This window comes from Plecotus auritus, assembly GCF_963455305.1.
Source record: "Plecotus auritus genome assembly, chromosome: 8".
Lineage (NCBI taxonomy): Eukaryota > Metazoa > Chordata > Mammalia > Chiroptera > Vespertilionidae > Plecotus > Plecotus auritus.
Genome location: NC_137782.1, coordinates 2,514,140 through 2,541,539, shown reverse-complemented (window position 1 = coordinate 2,541,539; position 27,400 = coordinate 2,514,140). Strand labels below are relative to the sequence as shown.

The window sequence follows — 27,400 nt, the reverse complement described above, 5'->3', positions numbered from 1 at the left end:
TTTTCCACCATATATTTTAGGGTTTTAAAACACGTGAAGAACTGGGAGAAAAATTTCCAGGGCGCATGCAGCTTCCATGCATTGCCTAAACCCTCAGTAACCAGCTCCCTCTGGGAAATGTTGACAGTGATGGCCGGAAGGGTGGCCCTGACTCACCCAGGACAGAACCAAGGCTCTCCGCTCAGCAGTGGTGTTTCCACACCCTCTGCGCTGGTGCAACATTTCTTATCTAAACCTACAAACAAGCTGGAGTGTCCCGTAGCCTCGCTGAAACCTTCATTTTGCTCCTATTTAGCTATTGACCCATCTCACTATTTGCTGCTGTCAAGTTTGATGAACGAGAAGCCATTTCCCGCGCCTCACCTTCCTCATCACTCACTACCCTTGAGGCGCTCACGTCCTCTCCTGGGTTCTCTGCTCTGTCTCTTCTAAAACTGCTCTCTCTCAGTCTAGCAACAACCACATGAACTTGGCAGCATCGGATGCTATTGGTACCCTGCCCCCCCATACTTCCTAAATCTTTCTCTGTGGTACCCCACTATGCACTCTTGATCGCCATGGATCTCTGCTTCTGCGTCTGTCTTCTCATGGTTGTAGATCACAATCAAAAGTAGCATTTTTGTTTCCTTGGCCACTGTCCTCAGCGTAGCCTTCTGTGCTGTCTGCCTTCACGTTCCTGTCCCTCGCCCCCGCTCAGCCACCTTCTCAAGATGGACACGTTCTGATCCCGCACCCAAGCTCCATGTCCTGGTGGCACTTTAAACTCAGTAAGTCCAGACTAGACCTGGTCATTCCCATGCTCCCATCACATCTTATATTTTCCCTGAATTGCGTCACTACACCCAAAATCACCTAGGTAACCATTCATCTCGCCCTTTCCTTCTCCCTAGCCTTCACATTTTGTAAATCCCTATAAAGTCTGCCTTCCCTCTTGCAGCCATCACTTCCCTCTTCTCCATTCCACTGCCATACTCCGTCCATGCCTCTTGCCCAGCCTCTGGGAGAGCCCTCTTTCCGTGCAAAGCTACTAGTGTCCACGTCCCTGGAGCTGGTTCAGAACCTGGCTCCTCCTCCAACAGCCTTGTCCTGCATAGCCCGTACTGCTTTCTTTGACAAGATTCAATCCTTCCCCTGTTTCACATTCCCCAGTTCACACCTGCTCTCCAGGTCCAAGTCAAACTCCACTTCCTCCTTCACTTATGGGCACTCCGTTTCTTAAAAGGATTGCTGAACCTCTCATATCGCTGAGTATTCTGTACCTTTGGGGGCACATTTCATGTTCATGTTGTATTGTCTGTCCTTTATCTTCCCACATAGGTTGTAAGAGGCCATGGTCTTATTTTATTCACATGTTTTCCCTCACAGTTAGTTCTATGGTTTGCAAGTTGTAGATATACTATTGGGTAAATGGCCCTTACTAACAAGATTTTGTAAAAACCCAGCAGCATATTGAATGCATACTCATATTTTTTTTTACTTCCATACATTGATTAGAGAGCCCTTTCCATCCCATCCGACTGTGCCTAGTCATGTCTGGAAGTGAGCTGGACAGGGCAGAAGTAGGGATTGAGTTTGGAAATTCCTGTAAACTGGGCTTTTATCTGCGTTGCATTTTATTCTCATGCCCCACACTGCAACTGATCTGCCACTTCTCATTTCAGGGAGAGTGGAGAGGAAAAGAGAACAAAAAGCCACATCAGGTAAGATTTTGACTAATTGGCTTCAGCGCTAGATTCGGCTTTGATTTCCAGTCACAAAAAGATCTCATTGCAGTTTAGGTTTCAAAGTATAGTTTATTGTCCTTGAGTTGATAGATACTAAACGAATGAAAATTAATTAATACATTTTGGCTTTTGCCCTTGCACATCAATCATTTCCTTTTCATTCTATCATTCTATTAAAAAATGAAATATAATGTTATTTATTTTTAATGATTATCTATTAGAAGGTAAGTCTTGCAACCACCAATTTTAAAATATGAAGGTTGTAATAGTTGACAACCATTTTATTTCCACAAATACCTATGAATTTCAGCTCTCTTGAAGCCATGTATGTAGTTGATGTGTTTTAGGACAGTGTTAACTACTTAACTAAGAAGAATCTTCCTATTTTAGAGGAATTTTAAGAATTATTTTATTTCTAAATCCTAATATGTATACAGAATTGAGTGGTGCCATTGCGCATAGTAGGGTGTCAAAATTTGCTAATACAAAAATAAGTTTTAAATTTCCATATTTTTATTACATGGCTTAGGGCTTAAAATCATGAGATAAGACAGAGTTTCACTGACCCAGTAAATCTTTGCATAGGAGCAGTCTTCCAGGTCCCAATGCCCAGAAATTGCCAATAATCATAGAAAATTCTAGTTTGCCAAATAGGCCTATGCCCACCTTCCTTCCCAAGTCTTCACCAACCTTATTCTATGATCTGTGAGAGGGGTCAAGGTAAAGACACACTGCTCCACACCACCATCTTCTGTCCACTGCATTTTCTGTCTGGTAACAGATAAACACATGTGTTTCCAAACAGTCACTGTGGTCCCCAATAGAAGGTATTAACCTACAAGTGTATAAACAGCCCAAGTCCCTGTCTCTTTTCTCCTTCCCAATCTTTGCATTCATATCAGACAACTGGTCAACTTATTACCTGCATAACTTTTCCTCTTAAATGTTATTGTTTACATTCCCTTTGTGTATCTTTTAAAGCCTGATCATGAAAATAAAAAACAGAAAGTGAAGGCAAGAAAGGGCCTGGTCTCCTCACCAATGTGGTTACTTCATTATTACATCTTCAGGGAAAATCATTTTTACTATTTCTAGAATGCTATTGCTATTGCTATGATCCTGTAGGTACACGCTTCTCTAATCAAAGAAGCGTTATAGTTCAGAAAAGCACTGATTTGGCCAGGGTTAAGCCAGATGCCTCTTTCAGTTTCCTGCGTATGCTGGCTTCTTCTATTCTGTATGGCCCGGGTGATGCAAAGGACTGGTAGAGACAGAGGCAGGCTATGATATCAGGCTATGCATAGCCTCTTGATTTGGAAGAAATGGTGATATTTATGACTATGTTTATATGCTTTGAGAGAGACCCTTCTTTGGGTCAAGGAATTCTTGATATTAAAAAACAACACAGCATAAAAATACAAAGAATAATTCTTAAAGAAAAAGGTGCTTCATAAATTATTGCTTAGAGAAACATATATTAGGAAGGCTTACTAAGGTAGATTATTGAGACACCATCTGTTAAATACAAATTGTTCAAATTTTTCCAAGAATAACATTTTCAAATCCACTTAACATTCAGTAAAGAGCAGTCCTAGCCCTAGCTGGTTTGGCTCAGTGGATAGAGCGTCAGCCTGTGGACTGAAAGGTCTCGGGTTTGATTCCGGTCAAGGGCATATGCCCGGATTGCAGGCTTGATCCCCAGTTGGGGACGTGCAGGAGGCAGCTGATCAATGATTCTCTCTCATCATTGATGTTTCCATCTCTCTCTCCCTCTCCCTTCCTCTCTGAAATCAATAAAAAATATGTTTTTAAAAAAGAAGAGTCCTAGTGGACCAGAAAATAGAGTTATCAGTAGAGATGACAATGAGTATTTTAAAATGAAGTTGCATACTTTTCATTTCTGACATTATAGCATCCCTAAAGTTGGAGGTATTTTATTCATTTACATAATTTGTAAGAAGTTACTGGTAACAAAGAACAATGTTATTTTTTGCCTCTACTCAAAAGGTGAAATTTATTATTGGAAATTCAGCAAATGGTGGAACATCTGCTTTGCAAGCTCAGGCCCTTGCTGCTTGCTTTTTGACTGGGACTTTTGCTTCTTAGAAATGTTCTAAATCAGCAATAGCACCTCCATTTTCAGACATTTAACGCACATTGAAGATGCAGTCATTTGGGTTTAAAAAAGTTAAATAGACAATGAATAAGTTCTCCCATCTGTATGGAAATAGCATGTCCTCTTTCTTGGATGTTACTCATTTACTGAGTGCTAATTTCCAAGTAGATGCAGATTTGCCATCATCTTTCTCTATGCTATTACTAGAGGCCCGGTGCACAAAATTCGTGCATGGGGTGGGGGGGGGTCCCTCAGCCCAGCCTGCACCCTCTCGCAATATGGAAACCCTCAGGGGGTGTCCAACTGCCAGTGGTATGGGCCTCAACCGGCAGTCGGACATCCTTCTCGCAATCCGGGACTGCTGGCTCCTAACCACTCACCTGCCTGCCAGCCTGATCACCCCTAACCACTCTGCCTGCCTGCCTGATCGCCCCTAACCACCTCTGCCTACCAGCCTGATCACCCCTAACTGCCTCTGCTTCACCCCCGCCACCATGGCTTTGTCCGGAAGGACGTCTGAAAGATGTCTGGTCTAATTAGCATATTAGCCTTTTATTAGTATAGACTATTTTTGTAGTGCTTTTCACCGTGGTTCCTAAACCCTATCAAAAACCCTGAAAAACAAATAAGAGAAGACCTCATTTACCATTCTGTTAATTATCAATGACCAACATTAAATACATGAAGTTAGCAGGCAGCTTATGTTGCAACAAATATATTTCAATAAACTGCCATTCTTGAAAAGCTCATCCTTTTGGATGGTAATGTTTTGTCATATTCTACAGGTTTTGTTCTCACCTTGAGAACCATGATCCCAGTGAGAATCAAGTTTGAAAATGCACGTCATCCTAGCTTGCTCATAGCGTACAGAAGCTCTTGTCCCCAATAATACCGTGTTGCCTATTTGGAAATTGCTGAGAGTCTATTTGAAAAGTTATCGCAAGAAAAAAACTGGGAGGTGATGGACGTTAACTAGATACATGCAAATGTTGAATCCTTCTGTTATAAAGTAGTGAGATTTGTTTAAAGTCAACATTTTAAAAATTAGAAAATGGAGACGTGAAGTAGCTTGCCTTGGGCCTTATGCTGGCGGGGGGAGCCGTCAATGGGACCTGGGCCATGGCTGGCTGGAGCAACCTGGAGTGTCTGGGAGCTCTCTGAAGAGAGCGGCTCATGCACATCTCTTCCCCCCTCTGCATTCCGGGAGGTCATGTGGGCCGCTTCCCGTTGGACCAGGTGTGAGTATTTACACCATGGGAATCAGCAGGCATTACAGACCCCGGCTGGTTGCTTGGTCGCTTAGTGGGTCCCCAGGGAGCCAGTTGTTAAATATTGACACTGGATCTCAGTCTGTTTGACAGCAAAGCCAAGCATTTCCCACTGCCCCACATCTGTGCCTTGGCCAAGGTCATGGTTAGCTAACAGATAGCAGAGTTGAGACTGAACCCAGACCCATTGTCTACATCCAGCCCAATTCAGGCTCCAGGGCCTGGGTGAGAAAATAAGTAAAATGTCCTTTTCTCACACTCTGTGCCCAAATGGCCCAGGTTGGTATCAGCGAAGTTTCTTATCCATTTTCTAATTCTAAGCTATCGACTTTCTGCTCCGGCCTCCCAGGCAATCCTTCTCTGGCGCGTTGCTTTTAGGCAGCTTTCCTGAGACCTGGCTCTCTCCGCTATGCTAATGAATTCTCCTTAAAAATATACCCCACTTTCTCCGGGTTTCTGGCTTCAGAACAATATTTTTTATTAAGTGAAGTATCTTCAATGCATGTTTCCACCCATAGAATGGAACGCATACACACAGGCTGCTCATTAAAAGAAGTCCCGGAGAGTTCATTTTTAAACAAATTTCATTTGTCAGACAAACTTATTCTAGAGAATGAATAACAACACATCCGTGCCACATTATGTCAAAGATATTTTAAATGTCATTGTATAACTGCATTTAAAACAGTGTGTTCATGCCAACTAAACCCTTCTGAAAGGCCAAGGAGCTAATGGAGGAGAAATTGTCACATACACCACGCATCTCCCTTAAGCTCCTCCCCCGTGGACTCCGGTTGCTCTTGTAGCACACGGAGCAGGATGCACCTGCACTCAGTTGAGGCCCAAAGAGTGGTGTCTGGAGGTGGATGGGAGAAATATTACCCTAGCTGCCTCGCAGTAGGTTTCTCCATAAAGCAGTGTGCCCGTGTGTAACTGAAAAAGAGACCCCTTTCCCTGGGTTGGTTCTTACACAACATAAATGTGTTTCTTTCACCCAGGAGAGGAAATGAAGACGAGTTTTATCATAGTATTTAGCCAAAAATTACTTCAGGCTTCACCTTAAATTAAATATTCTGTACCAAAAAAAAAAAAGTCACAGGAATTCCCAATTACAATGGCAAGTAACTCATATTAAAATGGACTTTTGGGCGCTACAGGATAGATCTTTATTAGGGCAGCACAGACCAGGCAGTTCTCAACAAAATCGGCCTCCTGCTCATTTGAATATGTTGTGGAAGTTGAAATAAGGGGCATCCCATGTGCGTATTTCAGTCAGGATTACAGTCACTACACTTTTGTCGGACATGACTTGGGAAGGGAGCATTCCCGGTAGTTGCATATTTTGATTAAAAATGTCACTTAGCTTAACAAAGGATTAAAAATGCCCACAGAAATAGAATATAGGTGATCCTCGGGTTTTCTTATGAAAGGAGTCTTCAGTCAGACCTGACTTTCCCACGGAGAACACAATGAACACGCACTCCTAACCAAGGGACAGATGCCCAACTTCATTTTCCTTCATAGAAATGACCACATGTTAATCAACGGTAACTGATATACTGGTACCTGCGTAACTGGAAGCTTTCTAAAGTGAATGCCGGTCATCTGAGCTGAGCAATGCAGTAATCAATCCTGTAGGTTGTCCTATTATTCCGCTGAAAATTCCCAGGTAAGATTTGTAGGACAGGCAAGGAGCCATGAGACTATAAGGAAGCAAGAAACACCTGAAGGCTGCTCACCCCGGAAGGGAGGTGATGGCTTGAGTGGCAGCTGGAAGAACTCTGAAAAGGGCGGGACCTTAGGTGCAGCGGTAGAGAGAGCCACCATATGGGGAAGACCAGATGTAGGGGACTCTTTCAGAAGCAGCTGAGTAGCTGATCAACTAATTCTTATGGAGCAGCTCATGAGTAACCATGAAGTACCACATTAATGACTCCTGACAGCAAATTTAAATTTTGTTCCACATGATCGTCAATGTCTCTGCTTCCATTTGAACCATTTGTAGGAGGAGAGGATCCTGACCAGGGCCCAAACCTTTGTTTGAGCATCTTTGCCTTGGCTGAGTCTCCGCAGAATGCCTCTTGCATGGCATGCCATCTGTCCTAGCTCACCTGCATTTCCTTATAAGTCTTCACGATGCCCTGTCTGTTAGCGTGACTGGAAATCTCTCATACATTCCTCCCTGCACACAGACAGCCTGCATTTCTCAGTCCAATGTGGTCCTTTTCTCCTTGAAAATGCCCCTGAAATGCCGTTCTGGCCAAGCCTTCTGAGAACACACAGCTCTCTGTTTCACTGATGTTCAGAGACGACCAAAACACTGCACTCAGACCTGACTTTCCTTAGCACATCCTTCCTTGCTTTCCTTGGCCGTTTCTCCATGTAATCTGCAGACTTCCCTTGCCATTTTAAAATGTTCACCCTGGAACATACAGATATGCAAACCTGAACTACATGCAATTTAATATTTTTAATTGGCCCTCATATCTAGAAATGCACTACATCTTACTGGAATTGTTACAGAAAACCGGAGAAGAACCAAGCAACACTCAGAGAGATGGAGTTACATTTATTACGTGCGGGTCCAGAGGAAAATGTCTCTCAAATTCTGGGCCCCAACATGGAGGAATTTTCCCTATTTATATGTTTTTACCTTCTTTGTCTCCCAAATATGGGGTGTTTCCGGCCCCTTTTGCAAGTTCTTAAAGAGCCCCTATGTGCTGGGGCCTTGAGACCTCAACCAAAGGCCTGGCCTGGTGCCAGCACTGATAATTTTGTCCGGGGAAGGTTTAATGGCCTCTATGAAGTGGGAGTTGTCTCATTTTCCTTATTATTTAAGCAAGCAAGCATCTACAAAAGCCAAATAGCAGGGTTAAAATTTCAAACAGCAGTTTTTATATAAGATGGATGCTTCATTCCCCACTGGTTTTATGTACATGAGTCAAATCATTGACTCTTGGTCATTGTCAAGGAGGGAGTTATATTTACCCCTGAGGACTATAATTTTAATTTTCTGCCTAATAAAGCTAGTGGGCCTGCTTATAAGATAAGGGCCCAGAATGAGGGCCAGGAGTAATCTTTAGAGAGTCCGAAGAGTCCTGGATTCTCTATTTTTCCTGGGCTATCTTAAGCCAGGTGTGATGAAGCCACGTTGGGATTCCGTTGACCTTGACTGTCGTGGAGGTTGTCCTTTCCAGGTAGGAGTCAGTCCTTAGGTGGCAAATTTCTTTACCCAAACAGAGTCACCAGGGTGGAAGGGATGAACCAGATCAGAAGTTGGTACAGGCAGAGCATCTTAGATGTGCTTCTGGATTGCTTCCTGGGTAGACTGTAAAGCCCGTAAGAACTTGAATAAAGACTGGTTATGGATTTCAGCTTTTCTAGATTGGGTAGATCAATGTCTGGAACAGTCACTAGAATCTGTAGAGGCCCTACTGGTTTTAGGGCAGCCTCCCAGGCAGCTTCATCTGTGGCCCGGTTCCCTCTTGCTTCTGTGGAGACCCCTTACCTTATAAATAGCACTATGTACGTGAGCCATTGTAAATGCATATCTGCTATCAGTATAAATTGTTACTGATTTTTCTTTTGTCTACCAGAGAGCCTGAAACGGGGTAACTCGAGTGTTTAACATCCAGTGCTCTTGTGTGTTCTGGAGTAAAGCCTCAACCTCATGTGGGGCAGTTAGGATTAGTTACTGCCCTAGGGTTAACTTATTTGCTTTTTCATAAGCATAGCTGTGGCTGCTACCGCCTGGAGGCAAGTATGTCATCCAAATGCAAAGGGGTCAAGTCTTTTCGACAAATAGGCTACTGGCCTTTTCTAAGGGCTGAGACTTTGGGTGAATACCTCTTTGGCTATGCCCCTTGTCTCACATATATAGAGGTGGAAAGACTTAGTTACATCTGGTAGCACTAGTTGGCCCATCATCCTTGCTCTGCTCATGTCTGTCTAACTGCCTAATATATTACCTCAAGGATCCTGGCTCTGAATTCTTGTAGGGAAAATGGACGTTGAATTTCTTCTGTAGCTGCTTTGTGCTGAGGAGGGACAGAGTTTTCCCTCAGAGCCAAGAGATCCTTGCTGTCAGAGGGACGATGAGGCCTGAGCACAGAAGGAGGTGGGCTTGTGACCTGGCAGAGACAAACTGTAACAAATGGTCCGGTGGAAGGGAAAGAAAACATTTCAGTTTTAATAACCTCTATTGAAATAGAATTTTTCTCCTCAAAATTACCTCTATGTTTATTAAAAGAGCCAAATCAAGACCAAATTACCTATTGTATTTAATTTGGCCTAATTGTTTGCATAAACACAACAAGAATGGTAACTAACTACCTTTGCCAGAATTTCATGATTGAATCTTAGTGTGCCCTGTAGGGCTAGGAAGCCAAACCATCCAGCTGCCATCCGGCCTGCCTGCAGTATCTGCTGAGTTAGGTGAATCCCTCACCTGCAGCGACTCCACCTGGGCCCACGCCCTAGGTTTTAAGGCCCATCTCAGTAGCCCTCCTACTCATTGCAGCCTAAAGTGCGTGGGGGTTCCGCAGGGATGCAGAGGCGTCCTATTGTTCCCCTTCTACTCTTACCAACCGCCAGTGATGGTAAGGCATGGGCCAGATGCTCCAGTGCCAGCCATTTTCAGGGCTACCAAGCAGGATACCAGGCTTTTCCCTGGCACTCTTATTGGCTTCAAGTCTTCAGAGTTCAGGCAGGGCTCTTTAAAACATGATACTCCAGTCAAAGTTTCTGGTCAATAAAACCACTATTAGAAACCGGTCTTATTGAATTTATGCAAAGAAATGTATTGCCATGATTTATTATGCATTGCCAAATTTCAGAGGAATTATATAAGGAGAAAAATATACTGACCTGCTTTAAGATCTTCTAATTTTCCTTGTTAGTCCTTTCTATGGATTCTTCAGAGTAATATAACTGTCTTCAAATGACAAGGAGAAATTCAAAATGTGTCTATATTCAAGTAGATAATTATAGCTGTCCTTGTAGTAGGGTTCTCCCTACTTGACTTGTCCTTAAAATCTCATGTGGTCTCTGGAGGGGTGACATGCCCTCTGAGAAAGGACTAAGGGAGCTATATTGCTTTACACGGTCTCACATGTCACAGGACCTCATGCGGTCTGTAATTCCTGTAACAAAGGGCTGGTACTCACCACTTCCCTCTGTTCTAAACAGGCCTTCCCCGGTTTCCTAAAGTTGAGGTTTGTGCCACACCTGACATGGGTATGGCCACACAGACCTGCAAGACAGTATACAGGCTGCCAACTGTCTTTCAATAGAGACCAAAACCAGATGGGTATTTTCCTTGCCCATTTGGGCACCTGCCCTTTTGGCAACTGCATTCAAATCTGTAAGGTTAATGCAATATTATTAACACAATGAAGTACAATATTGGCACTGTGGCCACCTTAGGTAGCCAGATCTTCTGCTACCATATATGACACATGGTAGGGCTATACAAATATCTTAGGGAGGTGACTAAAGTCTATTCTTGACCTTCGCACACAAAGCAAAATTGTCCTTGTCTTTCTGGAGTCATGTCCATGAAGACACAGGCATCATCTAAGTCTATTATACAGTTTTCTGCAGGCCACTGTCAGGGCTGTGCATGGTGGCCAGTTCTTCTTTCTAGCCACAAACAGCCTGTCTAATTTCTCTAAAATTTATTCTGGCACGGGAGAAAGTTGTTTTGCTGTAAACAGGCAGCTTAACCCCTACATAACTGGGCCTGGACATCTGCCTCGAAAGCCGTAATTTATAAGTTTAACATGCGGCCTTAGGTCCTTCCAACCCAACAGGGTCTCTGCCATCCTTCAGTCAGACTCCTCCTTTCTTGGAGAATCTCAAAGTCCTGAAGCCTCCCCGGTCCAGGGAGAGTGCCTTTCCTTTGCTCTTTGACTTTAAGCTGCCAGTCCAAAACAGCCAGAGTTGCAGTTAGAAACAGCTCTGCATATTGCAAAGCGCTTCTGTGGCAGTGGCTTGGGTATTAGGCCCCTTGTCTTCCCGCCAGTCCCCTTTGTGGCAGAGCAGTGACCAGGCCTCTCCCAAGGGAGTGCACTGGAAAGGGTCTCAGCCCCTCCTCTTCCAGCAGCAACAGGTACTGAACCCTTTCAGTACGTTTGCAAACAGGGTGCTTTCACTAGCTCTTTCTGCTGCATTCACAGCTCCCAGGCCTGCTGCTCTATTCCTGGGGCTGCAGGAAGGCCAGTAGCAGTCACTGGCTTCTGGTTTAACTGCTGCAGCCAGCAAGCCAAAGGCCTAAGTCTTGTATTGCTTGTTGTAAAATGCTCATTTCTCACTGGGCAGCAGCGGGGCAGCTAGATTAATTATGCTTGCAGAAAACTTGCAACCTTGAATCTAGTGAAGTTCTGATAAGACACCTGGACCAGACCCCTATGCCAGCAGAGCGGTCTGCAGCCAGTAAAAATCAACAAAACCTATCTCTCCCTGCTTCATAATTAACTGCCGACACCCTCCCTCCCCCCTTTTCTGCATTAACCATTTACTCTGTCCTGAAACAAGGCAAATGGTCTGAGATCCTGTATATTTAGGCTTTTTATATTTAAGGATACTTTTTTTCTTTCTGTAACCGTTGTTTTCCCTCATAGATTTTTCCTCTTTACTCTAAGCCCCTAAAGTATCTTAAATCCTCCTCCTTTACCACTCTTGATTTCTCCGACCATTCCCGTTCCCCAGGCGAGTTGCTTGTCTCCCTTTCCGATTGTGAGTCAGAGAAAAACAATTCCTACAGGGGGGGAAATAGAAACAGTGGGAGTTTCAGAGAAAACTACAGACTACCACTGTAGTAGTCCTCCCTTTCGAAGGCTGAGTTCCGATCTGTGGAGAAAAATGACTCTTAGTCAGCCTGGAAAGATAGCCGATGAGGATAAGGGTATGTAGGGAGATTTCTTGCAAACTGAAAGCCTGGATGGCCTCCTGAAAGAAAAGATCTTTAATCCAGTTATAGATGCTATTAGAATCAGGATGAGGGAGGAAGGTAAAGACCAGGTTATATCCTCTATGAGTATCCTAATTACTGAAAACAGCAAGTCAAACAAAACACACAGCTACGAAGACAACAGACCGCACAAGACACACAACCAGGGTAAACGGGGTCCATAGACAGTTAATAATAACTTCAGCCTTGGTTCCACCTCAGGTGGCTCACGTTGGACTATGATGTCACAGGCAGGGACAGGGCCTGTAAATCTCTCTGCCCTGCGGAGCTGTAAGCCCTGCCCCTGGAAGTCTCCAACCACCAAAAGAGATAAGAAAGCCATAAATAGAAGTTCTTTGTTCTTTGAAATGTCACAAATTTATACCTTTAAATTAACCCTAGGACTTCAAAATTTCAACTTAATACAGCAAATTCACAAATCAGAGCAAACTGAAACCCTTACTTATACAAAATTAGAGCGAAATTTTTATTAGCTAAGTGTACTGATTCCCTCTCTCACGAGAGCAAAAGACTCTGAGAAAAAGAAAATTCTCAGCAGCTGCTAAAGACTTTTGCATTCCATCACAGCAGGTCCGCCCTATCTTTAAACAAATTAAACAATAGAAAGAGATAACAAATACTCTCCTGTGTACAGCCAGAAGGCACAAAGTGGCTTTCGCTTCACACAGACCAGTTAATGAGCAGATAATTATGCCAAGACAGACAAACATCCATACTCACACTCTCTCAGTAGACTAGCCCAGACTGGAGCTGAGCAGATAAACGAAACAATGCCCAACTCCCCAGACGGGCTTGGGGGCACTCCTGGCACCCACGCCCCAGAACAGAATTCTCAACCAACGTCATGGTGAGAACCTACCGGAGGAGTTAAGACTGCGTCCAGTCCCCCTTCTCGGTAGCAAATTAGCTAGTCCCCCACAAACAAACAGCAGAGTGAACTCATAATTCCTTAATTGAATCTAAATTCATTCACCTCCAGAGTCCCACATTTATATACTAGCTAGTCCAAGTTTTTTACTTCTACCAGATATTTACCCAGAGTTTAAACAGTCCACCTGATTCCTGACTCCTGATTAATTTGCCTGAGGAAGCCGTATGGCTTCCGGGGAGGTGATCAAGCTCCCCCTTCCACTCACTTGGAGTGGGCTGAACTGACGGGGCCCCTACCTTACCGATTCTGTCGACAGGTCCAGAAGTGTCCATTCACTCTCTCCATATGCCAGCCGGGTCCTGGGCTGAGGTCCGGGAGCACCCGGAGTCCCCCGGTTCAATTCTGCTAAATCAGCAGAGCGGCACCTCCCAGAGGCCTGTCCGGCTACCCTGGGCCCCAAACCCGGTCCACTCAACAGAGGCTAAAAAGTCAAGCATGGGTTGGTTTTCCTGGAATCTCAGGGAACCAATAATGTTACAGAAAACCGGAGAAGAACCAAGTAATACTCAGAGAGATGGAGTTACGTTTCTTATGCGCGGGTCCAGAGGAAAATGTCTCTCAAATTCTGGGCCCCAACATGGAGGAATTTTCCCTATTTATATGTTTTTACCTTCTTTGTCTCCCAAATATGGGGTGTTTCTGGCCCCTTTTGCAAGTTCTTAAAGAGCCCCTATGTGCTGGGGCCTTGAGACCTCAACCAAAGGCCTGGCCTGGTGCCAGCACTGATAATTTCATCTGGGGAAGGTTTAATGGCCTCTCTGAAGTGGGAGTAGTCTGATTTTCCTTATTATTTAAGCAAGCAAGCATTTACAGAAGCCAAATAGCAGGGTTAAAATTTCAAACAGCAGTTTTTATATAAGACTAGAGGCCCGGTGCATGAAATTCGTGCACAAGGAGGGTGGTGTCCCTCAGCCCAGCCTGCACCCTCTCCAATCTGGGACCCCTCGAGGGATGTCCGACTGCCTGGTAGGATCGGTCCTAAACGGGCAGTCAGACATCCCTCTCACAATCCAGGACCACTGGCTCCAAACTGCTCACCTGCCTGCCTTCCTGATTGCCCCTAACCGCTTCTGCCTGCCAGCCTGATCACCCCCTAACCACTCCCCTGCCAGCATGATTGATGCCTAACTGCTCCCCTGCCAGCCTGTTTGCCCCTAACTGCCCTCCCCTGCACACCTGGTCACCCCTAACTGCCCTCCCCTGCAGACCTGGTCGCCCCCAACTGCTCTCCCCTGCAGGCCTGGGTCCCTCCCAACTGCCCTTCCCTGCAGGCCCGGTTACCCCCAACTTCCCTCCTCTGCCAGCCTGGTCACCCCTAATTGCCCTCCCTTGCTGGTTTGATCGCCCACAACTGCCCGCCCTTGTAGGCCTGGTCCCTCCCAACTGCCCTTCTCTGCTGGCCTGATTGCCCACAACTGCCCTCCCTTGCAGGCCTGGTCCCTCCCAACTGCCCTCCCCTGCTGGCCATCTTGTGGTGGCCATCTTGTGTCCACATGGGGGCAGCCATCTTTGACCACATGGGGGCAGCCATCTTGTGTGTTGGAGTGATGGTCAATTTGCATATTACTCTTTTATTAGATGGATCCTTCAGAATAACATGGTTATCTTTCGTATGTGTTTTTATTTATTTTTTATTTTTTGCACTTCAGTGGCATTGAGTACATTCACATTGTTGAACTACCATCATCACCATCCATTCACGGCCACACCAGCTGGGCTAGAGATTTGCTAAACACTATTGTACACATATAAATTTCTTAAGAGGGTGGGTCTAGTATTAAGTGTTCTTACCACAATAAAATAAAATTTAAAGTAAAGAAAATAGTCAACTTTTACCTATCAAGAGGGATTGACTCGCTACTGGTATAATGAGACTAATAAGGGAACCAAAATGCCAGAACTGTGGAGCAGGGTGCAGTCCTTGCTCAGCGAGTGGAGATTTAGAATATCAGCGTTCCACCAGGAGTTGGGGAATTTTGAGACCACGTGACAACATCTGAAGTTGGGAGAAATGTGGTCTTAAGAAATGAAGCTTTTCCATCTTTCTGTATATTTGAAAATGTTCATAATGTTGTAAAACTAAAGAGAGAGAGAGGAAGAAACCCTGGCTGCTGTGCCTGTGTTTTTCCTTCAGTAGAAACCATGTAATGTAACTCTGGAACACATTATATTTCCAGAAATTGTTGCTGGGTGGAGTAATCAGATTGTGTCTTTCAGACAGTTTAGGCAGGCAGAGGAGAGAGAAGGGTTTGTGTTTATGCTCTCCATTCTTCTTCCTTTCCTGAAATTGGAGAGAAAGGAGACAGGGAGGTCTCACCATCCTCAGCTTTGGGAACTTACCTGCAAAGGAGGATTTCTGCTGCTTCTGTGTCTCCTCCGACTGATACTTATTTTCCTCTGCACCAACCTGAATCCACTGGACCCAATCTGTATTCAAAGCCGTATCATATGCACTGTTATACTGCCATGATGTATAGTGCATACGTTATGCTGCACTATTGAATGCTGCACATGAATGTAGATATGGTGCAGCCAGTATGAAAAAACAGTATGAAAGTTCCTCAAAAAGTTAAAATAGAACTGCCATACAGTTCAACAATCCCAGTTCTGGGTACTTACCCAAAAGAATTGAAATCAGGGTCTCCAAGAGATATTTGCACTCAAGTTCACTGTAGTGTCACTCCCAATTGCCAAGATGTGGAGAGAACCTAAATGCCCATTGATGGATGAATGGATAAAGAAAATGTGGGGCATGCATATAAGGGCATAGTATTCAACCTTCAAAAATAAAAGGAAAATTCTGCAACACGTGACAACATGGATGAACCTTGAGGCTATTGTGCTAAGTGAAGTAAGCCAGACACAGGAAGACAAATCCTGCATGATTCCACTTATATGAGGCATCTAAAATAGCCAGGCATAGCAGCAAAGAGTGGGATGGTCGTTGCCAGGGGCTTGTCACAGGGGAAAAGGGGGAGTTACTAATCAACAGGCATTAAGCAAGATAAATACGCTCTAGAGATCTATAGTCAACGACAATGTATTGTGCACTTAAAGTTTTGGTGAGAGAATAGATCATTGCATTTCCAGATGATATATGGGTTGGGTGATTGTCTTCCAGGCAGTTGAGGTCAACAGAAGACTGTTAAAAAGAAACCTAGCCCAACCGGCATGGCTCAGTGGTTGAGCATCAACCTGTGAACCAGGAGGTCTCAGTTTGATTCCTGGTCAGGGCACATGCCCGGGTTGTGGGTTCAATTCTCAATGAGGGGCATGCAGGAGGCTGCCGACAAGTGGTTCTCTCTCATCATTGATGTTCTTCTCTCTCTCTCCCTCTCCCTTCCTCCCTGAAATCAATACAAATATAGTAAAAATAAATAAATAAGTAAATAAATAAATAAACAAACAAATAAATCTCGTTCTTCCGACTTCAAACTTGGCGAAGGTTCACTGCCCCTCAGCTGCCTTGTTAACGTAGCAGAAGGTCTGTGTCTGGGATGAAACTCCGGAGGTCACTTGGTGCTAATTTTCATCTTACAGATGGGTTGAATACAGCCCTGAGAAGGTAGCTTGCTAAAGGTCACACACCTGCTTGGGGTAAAGTCTGTGATGGTATTGGACACTTTCCTGTCACACTCGGATGCTATTTCTGGGACTCTTCTCGGAGGGAATGAAACCAAGTTTGCATGTGCCCTCTGTGTGCCTGTAGCTGACTACCCCCGGAGGCAGTCCGGTGATGCGGTTAGAGTGCAGGCTGAGGCCTCAACCTCTCAACCTGCCAGGCTGGGCGCCCTGACCCTTAGGAGTGATAAGACTCAGTCTCTTCCATGTCACTCCCCTAATGTGTAAATAGAGATAGTGGGAATGGAATCTCATAGAGTTATTATGAGGACTGAGTGAGGGAATACCTGTCAAGCCATGGGCCTACTGCCTCGTTCACAGTAACTTTTGGCAATTATTTTATTGCTTTTGATATTACTTTCTATTACTTGCCTCTGTCTTTTAGCATCTAGGATGGAATGTTAATAACACACCCAGAGGTTTGTTTTCGTGTGCATAAAACAAATATATATTGAGAGAACGACAAAGGAAAGGAGTGGAAAAGGGAGACGATACCATTGAAAGATCTTTCTTCATTGTCTGCACCACATTCTGAAATGTGGGACTGTATGAGTTGTTTTTATCAATAATATTACCTCTTTTTTCTGATCTGTGAAGTATGCAGCCAGCACTCTGAACAGAACATAGGAAAGATCAAGGCAGAAGGCGTGTGTCTTTCGTGTATTGAGCATGGCACACAGTAACAGCCCTTTGCCATTGTTTCCATGGCCATCCTCGCTTCCTGCACATCGTAGGTTGTTCTTGCTGAGTGTCTGAGCACTAGCCAGAGGACAGGGAGGACAGAGGCAGCGTGCTCCCGCCGTGGGCTTGCACGCGGTAGAGACAGTGGACCAAAGGTGTATGTACAACAGCAGCTGCAATGGATGGCAGCATAGAATAGACTCCATGGTCAGACCACCTGGGTCTCAATCCAGCACTTGGCAACTTCGTGACCTAAATGAGTGAGGACCCCCTCTGAGCCACGCTCACACCTGTAGACGAGGAGTGGTGGTGACACTGACCTGACCAGACTCAGGAACTAGTGACTCAACATATGCAAGGGTCTCAGCTGCCATGCTGTCTCCTCCTGGCTTCCCCTGCCTCCCCGGTGTGCAGCAGCCTCTGTGGTTCAGAAGACAGTCGGAGAGATACAGCATCAAGGCTGGGTCTTGAAGAAGGAATGGACTTCTTCGAACAGAAGGAAGAGCATTGGCTACTTCAGGCTCGGGACTAGAAATGGATGTGGCCTGTTCAGGGGACTTTTCCCATTTGTATAGGAAAGTTCTGAGTTACCCAGGGACCAGGGATCATTTTTGAGTGAGTGCTGAATGCTGTGTTATACAGGACCTGTAATAGCCAGAAGCAATAGAGGGTTTGAGGGGAAGATTAGCATGGGCAAAGCAATCGTTAAAATAATTAACTCAGTTAATTAACATCATGATTAGGGAGACCATTTTGGAATACTGTAGGCTTTGATGTGCTAAGAACCTTGGCTGGGGAGTTGAAGCAGAAGGAAGAGGACATGGAGGAGGAGGAGGAGGAGGAGGAGGAGGAGGAGGAGGAGTGGGAGGAGTGGGAGGAGGAGGGAGGGAAGGAAGGAAAGAAGGAAGGAAGGAAAGAAGGAAGGAAGGAAGGAAGGAAGGAAGGAAGGAAGGAAGGAAGGAAGGAAGGAAGAAAGGGAGGAAGGAAGGAAGGAAGGAAGGAAGGAAGGAAGGAAGGAAGGAAGAAAGGAAGGAAGAAAGGGAGGAAGGAAGGAAGGAAGGAAGGAAGGAAGGAAGGAAGGAAGGAAGAAAGGAAGGAAGAAAGGGAGGAAGGAAGGAAGGAAGGAAGGAAGGAAGGAAGGAAGGAAGGAAGGAAAGAAGGAGAATGAGTATGAGATGGAAAGAAAGGACAAAGGTGACTGTCTGGAAACAGGTGCAGGGGGGAGATGGGGGTGTCAAAGGCAAGCCTGACTGCAGGAGTCTGTATGGTAGACCCACAGGAGCAAGTTCAGAGGGACAGGGGCTTGGGAAAAGGATTGCGAGTGTCATTCCAGTCTAGCTGCACTTGACTCAGCCATGGAAGCTGGGATTTGGAGAAGCAGAACTGAAGTCCAGGAAAGCGCCAAGCTAAGGATGTGCACATGTTGGGACTGAGTCAAGTATCAGTCAGAGGGAAAGCAATGAGAAAGGGTGGGATTTCTGAGGAGATGGTATGACAAGAGTAAGCAGGGCAGCGTTCCAGAAAGGGAGGAGGGAAGGAGGTGACACTGTGACAGCCTGGAGGGGCGGGCTGATTAGATGCATCATAAATAGGGAAAGCATGACCTGCTTTACTTACGTATTTGTGTTGCCCCATTTCCTAGAATCTCAAAGCCAGATAGACATCCAGACATTTTGTTTGCATGTTAATTAAGTAATTAATCCATTGTTTATGATATTGTTTCCAAATGAGATACTGATTCACATGAGGAGGCTTTAAATCTCAACCATGTTTAGAGCCCAATGATTGTGATAATTATTTTTAAGCCAGATCAGTTAAAATAAAAATAGCTATTTTTTTATGTAAAAAGTGAGGCCCCCTGTACCAACATTTTGTACAGTTTCACATAATTTCATTGAAGGGATAGCCATTTGAGATCCTCCATTTTTTATGAATTCCTTATGAAGACATGGAACTCTTAACACCTTTCCAATTTTCTTCTTGAAGGAAGTAATTTGGAAAATGCCAAGGACAGAAACATGAAGAACATTTAGCATAAACTAAAATCATTAATACTTCATGGGGGTAAAAAACACACAAATCCATTCTGAGGCATTTAAAAACAAGCACTAGAAAGTCCTCTCTTCTGGGAGGGCAAGAAGTTCTTCAAAACTGGGCCTTAAATAGTCTTACTCAAGGGGCTTGGCAGAAATAGAACCTGGGGAACCCAAGGATTAGAAGGAAGTGGATGGTGAGATTTGCATGACTTCGTTTTAATTGCTCTTTGTAGCCTTAGATTCCCACTAAGCTTCCCCCACACACACCTGGCTCCCCCTGTCCCCCACCTGGTGCCCCCTGCCCCACCTGGCTCCCCCTGCCCCCACCTGGCTCCCCCTGCCCCCACCTGGCTCCCCCTGCCCCCACCTGGCTCCCCCTGCCCCCCACCTGGCTCCCCCTGCCCCCACCTGGCTCCCCCTGCCCCCACCTGACTCCCTCTACCCCCACCTGGCCCCCTGCCCCCACCTGGCTCCCCCTGCCCCCACCTGGCTCCCCCTGCCCCCACCTGGCTCCCCCTGCCCCCACCTGGCTCCCCCTGCCCCCACCTGGCTCCCCCTGCCCACCACCTGGCTCCCCCTGCCCCCACCTGGCTCCCCCTGCCCCCACCTGGCTCCCCCTGCCCCCACCTGGCTCCCCCTGTCCCCACCTGGCTCCCCCTGCCCCCACCTGGCTCCCCCTGCCCCCACCTGGCTCCCCCTGCCCACCACCTGGCTCCCCCTGCCCCCACCTGGCTCCCCCTGCCCCCACCTGGCTCCCCCTGCCCCCACCTGGCTCCCCCTGTCCCCACCTGGCTCCCCAGGGACCTTGGTCAGAGGGTCTTCCTTTATGCTATTACTTGCTGGGAGGCAGTGTTGCCCTTTCAAGATATCTTTCATGTCAGGGTTGCAAAACCTAGCTTTGAAAATAGGTGGCAGTATCACTTGGCCCCATTTGTTTTCAACCAGTGAGGCCCAAGGTCAAGACAATAAAGAAATTTAAAAATAGTAATAATAAATACTTGGGATAACATAAGAAAACCACCACAGGTACAGGGTTCTCCTGTTTGCAAATGTCTGAGACTATTTTTTTAAATTCTTTATTGTTTAAAGTATTACATATAGTACGACATGTGTCTCCTTTTCCCCCATTGACCTCTCCCCAGCCACCCCACCCGCCCCAGCACATGCCCTCACCCCCTAGTGTCTGTGTCCATTGGTTCTGCTTACTGTTTTATCCTGTCTGGCTTTCCTCTCTGTTCCTGTGCCCCTTGCTGAGCACCCCCTTCCTGAGCACTCCTGAGCTGAGCACCCCCTTGCTGAGCACCCCCTTCCTGAGCACTCCTGAGCTGAGCACTCCTGAGCTGTCTCCAGGCCCCTTCCTGGGTGGTAGGAGCCCACCTGGCCCTCCACAGTCATCACTGTCCCGAGGCTCATGGGATGGAGGGCAGGACTACTGGAGAGCTAGATTTGGAAGCTGAATTCTGGAGCCAAATCTTAGTTTCAGCTCCAGTTTTGCAATATTGGGCAAGAGACCTAAATTCAGCATCTTCCTCTTTTTCTCTCCACTTAAAAAATATTTTTTTTTAATTTTAACTACCTAAACTCAGTTCCTTTCTCCTTTTCCCTCCATTTTTTTTTATTTTACCAAAGTAATGTGTGCATAAATTATCAAATACAACAGAAGTTCTTTTAACTTGCTTCCTCTTAAATGATTTCCCGGATTAAGCAACTTTCTCCCTTCCTTCGATATAACCTACTGACTGATGCTCACAGCGGACTCACCACAGGGCCTCACCTGCTGTCCCTCTAGCCCACCGGTGGACTTCTGACCCCACCTGTGAACTTCTGACCCCACCTGTGAACTTCTGACCCCACCTGTGAACTTCTGACCCCACCTGTGAACTTCTGACCCCACCGGTGGACTTCTGACACCACCTGTGAACTTCTGACCCCACTGGTGGACTTCTGACCCCACTGGTGGACTTCTGACCCCACTGGTGGACTTCTGACCCCACCTGTGAACTTCTGACTCCCCCCCCCATGAACTTCTGACCCCACCTGTGAACTTCTGACCCCACCTGTGAACTTCTGACCCCACCGGTGGACTTCTGACCCCCTCCCCCATGAACTTCTGACCCCACCGGTGAACTTCTGATCCCCCCTATGAATTTCTGACCCCACCTGTGAACTTCTGACCCCCCCCCAGGAACTTCTGACCCCACCTGTGAACTGCTGACCCCACCGGTGAACTTCTGACCCCCCCCCAGGAACTTCTGACCCCACCTGTGAACTTCTGACCACCCCATGAACTTCTGACCCCCCCCCTATGAATTTCTGACCACCCCCATGAACTTCTGATCCCACCTGTGAACTTCTGACCCCACCTGTGAACTTCTGACCCCCTCCCCATGAGCTTCTGATCCCACCTGTGAACTGCTGACCCCACCTGTGAACTTCTGGCCCCACTTGTAAATTTCTGACCCCACCTGTGCAGGTGTATATGGGCCAAGAGTCTGTTTCCAAGCCTGCTGTGCCAACTACTGGTTCATATAGTTATTAGATTCCATTCTCAAGATGAGTTACTGAAAATAAAATGCTACAGAAGTAGATGTTAAAAAATAATGGTAAAATATTAGGAAAGAAACTCAAAAAAAAATCTAAAAAGATTCTGCTTTGTGTCTTTAAGTCCTCAATCCACTTTAATGAAAGTGAAACTAGAAAATATAGATGATGATGATGATGGGTGGGGTCATGGAAAAGGTGCAGAACTGGAAACCCATACTTATAGTCCACATGCAGAAACGGGTCGGGCCCCAGGGGGTTCTTCGGTGTGAAATTCAGTAAGGCTCGCATGAAGTGCTCGGGAAGAGGCTGATATTTCACAAGGATTCGGCGCATGTCGGTGGTATTGTCACTTGTTTAATATTGTGCATCCAGGTAATTTTAGAACAAAAGAGAAAAAGAAGGTGAGGTTAAACCAAATCAATATTTCAAAAGAAGGTATTGGAGAAAACCTTTAAATCCAGCAACCAAACATTAGACAACAAAGGACCTAAAACTTCACTGTGATCTTTTTTTTTTCACCAGAATACCTGTATGTAAAATTAAGAGGGTATTGATAATCCAATTTCTGAGCAGTTTAGCTTGGAGGGGAAAAGCAACCCATGAAATATAACCCTGCTTCAGTTTTCACACCGAATTGCCACATGGCTTCAGGAAGCCGCCCCGCCTTTCTCTAATGCTGTATCCTCTGTGAGGTAAGAGTGACGATAAACAATGTATTATGAGGCCAGAAGAATTACTCTGAGAGAAGTGCATTGTGGTCATATCTGTGTTCTCTCACCCGAGTGTGAGCTCTGCCTGCTTCAGTGTCTGTTCGTGCTGCCTGGGGCTCTCAGCCCCTCGGAACAGACCGGCAAAGTGCTATTTTTTAAAAATGTGATTTCCTATTAGCGCTCTCTCCTATCTAGACCTATTCACTTAGTAGGGCGCTTACGCCACGTTTCAACAAGTGAAATCCTCTTTCTGGCCCAAAACAGAGAGGACTCAGAATGCGATGAAGAAGAAAGATCGGTTTCATTGCAATGTCTATGCCATGAACCTAAGCCCTTAATGCTGTACTCCATCGTGTATGCATAAGTAAGCGTGTGGAGGCTGGAGAGGAGATTTAAACTCTACTTATGTCAGGTGGTCTGGCCAGACCCACATGCTGGCATTTCAAATGGTTTCCGTAGCTGACCAGGGAAGTAAATTCTTAGTTATTTAATACTTATCATGTGACAAGGAAGTCAGTCTGTGCTGATTCTGCTGACCGGGCCCACAGCCTAGGTAGTCATTACATTAAAAAACACATGGAAGAGCAGTGATTGAGAAGGTACAGTGAAAGCCTTTAAGGTATAGTGAAAGCCTTTACTGTGGTGGTTCTCAACCTTTCTAATACCGCGGCCCTTTAATCCAGTTCCTCATGTGGTGGTGACCCCCAACCATAAAATTATTTTTGTTGCTACTTCATAACTGTTATGAATCGTAATGTAAATATCTGTGTTTTCCGATGGTCTTAGGCGACCCTGCTAGCGGTTCTCAACCTGTGGGTCGCCTAAGACCATCGGAAAACACAGATATTTACATGACGATTCATAACAGCAGCAAAATTACAGTTATGAAGTAGCAACGAAAATAATTTTATGGTTGGGGGTCACCACCGCATGAGGAACTGTATTAAAGGGTCGCGGCATTAGGAAGGTTGAGAACCACTGCTTTAATGGGTTATTCATGCGATTACTATTATTGGGATGGGGGGAGAGGATGCTTTTTTTAGGAGACAGTTCATAAATACAAAAAGTAATGGTATTTACTTTCCTGTCTTTTTATAAGATCCTTAAAATTAATATTAGTTCTTGAAGAGACATGTTAAAATTTAATTCAATACATATTTATACGTGACACTAACCTGGGTTTGGGAAATCACAGGGAAGAGTCAGATGGGGTCATTCTGGGTCCAGCCGGTTTGCTGTATAGGGTAGACATGCATTCATCTAACTCATGTACTTCGGTCTGTGGTGTGTGGAGAGCCCAAGTAGACCAGGGAAGGGTATCGGGTCCCCGAGTGTACACTTCTGATTCCCTCAAGTCAGGCTCCGGAGACCCTGGAGAAACTGGGAGATGGCGCTTTCCGAAGGCTGGGTGGGGGGAGGGGAGGCATTGCTATTCAACGGATGTCGAGTTTCAGTCTGGCAGGATGGACAAGTGCTGGAGACGCGCGGTACAGCCTTGTACTTACGGTTACCAGTACTGCATCCTGCATGTCAGCACTGGTTAAGAGGGTAGATCTCATGTTTGCGTTTTTACCACAATACATTAAAAAAAAAAAAATGGTAGATGACCTCACCCTCTTTTTATGTGAACCATCGCAGAAATGGGGGGAAGCCTGTCCTGTCCATACTTTTAAGGAAATTGGGTGATCATCGTAAGCCAGAGAGCTTAAAAGCAATCCCGGATGAGAACAGTTTCTCGTGTAATCATAAGCAACTTCCCAGACTCTCCTAAGAGATGAGGGAGCAGCTGCATTTGACCTTTTGAATAATTATCTTTTCCATATGAATTTAATTTCCTTCCTTGGTTACGTATCAGATTACATAAGCCATGACAATAGGCTAGATAAAATCAGTTTTGCATGGCGGAAGATTCTAGATGCTAGCCTAAACAGTATTCTTGCCACAAAGCCGTGAAAGTGTAACCTTAATCACGCTACTGATACACGGGTGGACAAGTGACTCTAGAGTTACAGTCACATCAGAGTGGGTGCAAGCGGTGGATCCCTTATCCGGTTCCAACCCATGGGGCTCAGTTCACTGTAGGACTCATAGCTTATTGATGAGCTGTACAAATGACCTATAAATGCCTTCATTTAAAATGCAGACATTACTAAACCGAGTGGAGCTGCTAAGACCTTATACCAGGAAACTAATGACAATACAATTCAAAATATCCTTGGATATATTTTTTTTAAATCATTCTCAAGATAGAATAAAATTTAACCTACATAAGTATAAACTGGCATATTTTAACACAAGTGAAATTTAGTGAAGGGGTGATTTAAAAAGCAAGTGCCAAGCCTGGCCATCGTGGCTCAGTGGTTGATTGTTGACCTATGAACCAGGAGGTCATGGTTCGATTTTCAGTCAAGGCACATGCCCAGGTTGTGGGCTCCATCCCCAGTAGGGAGCGTTCAGGAGGTAGCCGATCAATGATTCTTTCTCATCACTGATGTTTCTATTTCTCTCTCCCTTGCCCTTCCTCTCTGAAATCAAAAGATATATATTATTTAAAAAGCATAATAAATAGTAATACAGATGTCATATTATGTACAAAGTTATTTCAATGCCTTGGCATGTGATGCTAATATAGGAATTCCTTTTCCTTCTTTTCTAGGATGGGGGCCAGTTAATGACTTGCAGCCTGCGCCCAGAGTCAGTGAGTAAACTCTCCGTAACCTTTGAATCCTGGGTAGTTATAGATAAGGAACGCAACAAATGCAATATCTGAGTGCTTCACCCTGTCGCTTTTAAATGCCTGCTCTTCCCATGGTAACTGCCACCAGAAGGCACGGCCTCGGTGGCATTGTTGGGGTCTGATGTCTCGGAGGGTAGGGGAGAGATGTGACCATGATCCTTGCCCTCATGAAATTTACAGAGGAAACCAAAGACTTCTAAGATGGACTCCAGTCATACCTAGCTTAATGAATAAGTGATGTTCCTACTATTTAAAAGAGTTTACATTTTTCCTTAAAAAATATTTAACACTTCCCGGAAACATTGGGCTTTAGTTTTCAGAAATGTCTTCTTCTGAGAATACAGAAAACCTTACTAACTCAGGTATTGCTAATACACAATTTTTGACCATTTGACCAAGACCACCATGAAATTGACCTTTGACTTGTGTGCAAGGAATGAACTTGATGAGATAAATAGAGGCAACATCTATAATGTATTTACAAAGAGTAATTGTTTTCATGGCTTTAGCATATGGTCTTTAGGCAAAAAGATTAAACTTAAAATAAGAATCTATGTCATTAAGTAGATGTCTCCTTAGACAGACTTTATTGGCAGATCATAGTATTGAAAGTAATAAAACAGTGTTACTTTCAATAAATTCTGACTTCCATAATTCAGGCTAGCTTCTTTTTTTCCCTACCTCCCCAAACTCATTATTCCTATCTAATGAAGTTTATTGCTGTGTTTATATGTGAACATAAGCATTTATTAATAGACGATCAATTCCTCTTATCCTATATTTTAAAGTTACAAATATAAATTTTAATATTTTGGATGCTTATCTGTGACATTGATCACATAGATGACATAGAGTATTTACTTTTACAAGAAAAATTATATATCATTTCCCTTCCTTTTCCATGATTTTCATATAGTAGATAATTTTTTCTTAATTTAAAACTCAATAATTTGCACAAAGCGGGCAAGATAAATTCCCAGAATAATAATGAAGATTCATGATGAGAAAAAAAATAACCCCAAGTCAGATCATGCCCTCCTTGGGCATGTTGAAAAGTTGGAGCAGTAACTGAATTACTATTCACTCATTCATTCAACAAACACTGAAGGGACATGCTTATTGCTTCAAGGTGTGTAGAGATAAATAAAATTCTCATCTCATCTTTATTGTGCTGACAGCCCATAAGTTGAAGCAGAGATGAAGACAAATACTTTTTTCATGTGATAAGTTATGTGTTATTCTTAGAAACAGCCTGCTTTGGGAGCATGGAGACTATATCATTAAATCTGACTGGAAGAATTGGGGAAATATTCATTACAGGTATAACATTTGAGCTCATTCTTAAAGAATAAATACAATTCCTACAAGTAGAGATAATAAGAACAACATTTCAAGTCAGTATGAGCAAAGTAGGGAGATATGGCAGTTCATGAATTGCTGAAGAAAAACAGGCATAATTAGTTGTAGAGAGCTGAGAGTGTGAGAGCTGTATATGGTATATATAAAGGTATATTGCTATGAAAATGCACCCTTACTTAGCAAGTAGAAACAATTGGAGTTCAGAGGATGATTTATTTGAAAGTCATCTGTAGACTGTTGAAATGTGAAAAAATGGCAATAGATAATTCTCCCGTGGACAATTGAAAGAACTTTTAGGAACACAGAATAGAATCAACTCCCTGAGATAGGAGGAGAGGAGGGGTCAAAAAGATAAATTTTGAGGGCAGATTTAAAAGACACTTCAGAGAGTTTATGTCTGAGAGCTCCCGTTTTCTTTATACTAGACTGTCGGATACGCATGGGATGTAGACTAGGAGGACACAAGTTTAAGTCCCAGCTCAGCTGCCCATGAATGATGTCACCTCACCTGACGACATCTCAGTGTTACCTCCTGTGAAATGGAGGCGACAGTCACATTTAATTCTCAGGTTGGAGAATTGTGTAATGCATGTGAAAGCATGTTCTAAACTATAAAGCGTTCTATGTTGAGAAGCAGCGTGGCATGATGGCCAGAACTCAGAGTGAGCTCTTGTCCATAGACGGGGGATAACAGTACGTTCCT

General features: G+C 44.7%; 1 protein-coding gene across 1 annotated transcript in view; it reads left to right on the top strand.

Annotated features, from left to right (window-relative positions):
* The window catches only part of CHST9 (carbohydrate sulfotransferase 9), a 167,795-nt gene that overhangs the window by 63,391 nt on the left and 77,004 nt on the right, over positions 1-27,400 (top strand). The window contains exons 2-3 of the mRNA XM_080682957.1: positions 1,662-1,700; positions 25,258-25,299. Coding sequence (XP_080539083.1) covers positions 1,662-1,700; positions 25,258-25,299 — 81 coding nt within the window. The remainder of the gene's footprint in view (positions 1-1,661; positions 1,701-25,257; positions 25,300-27,400) is intronic.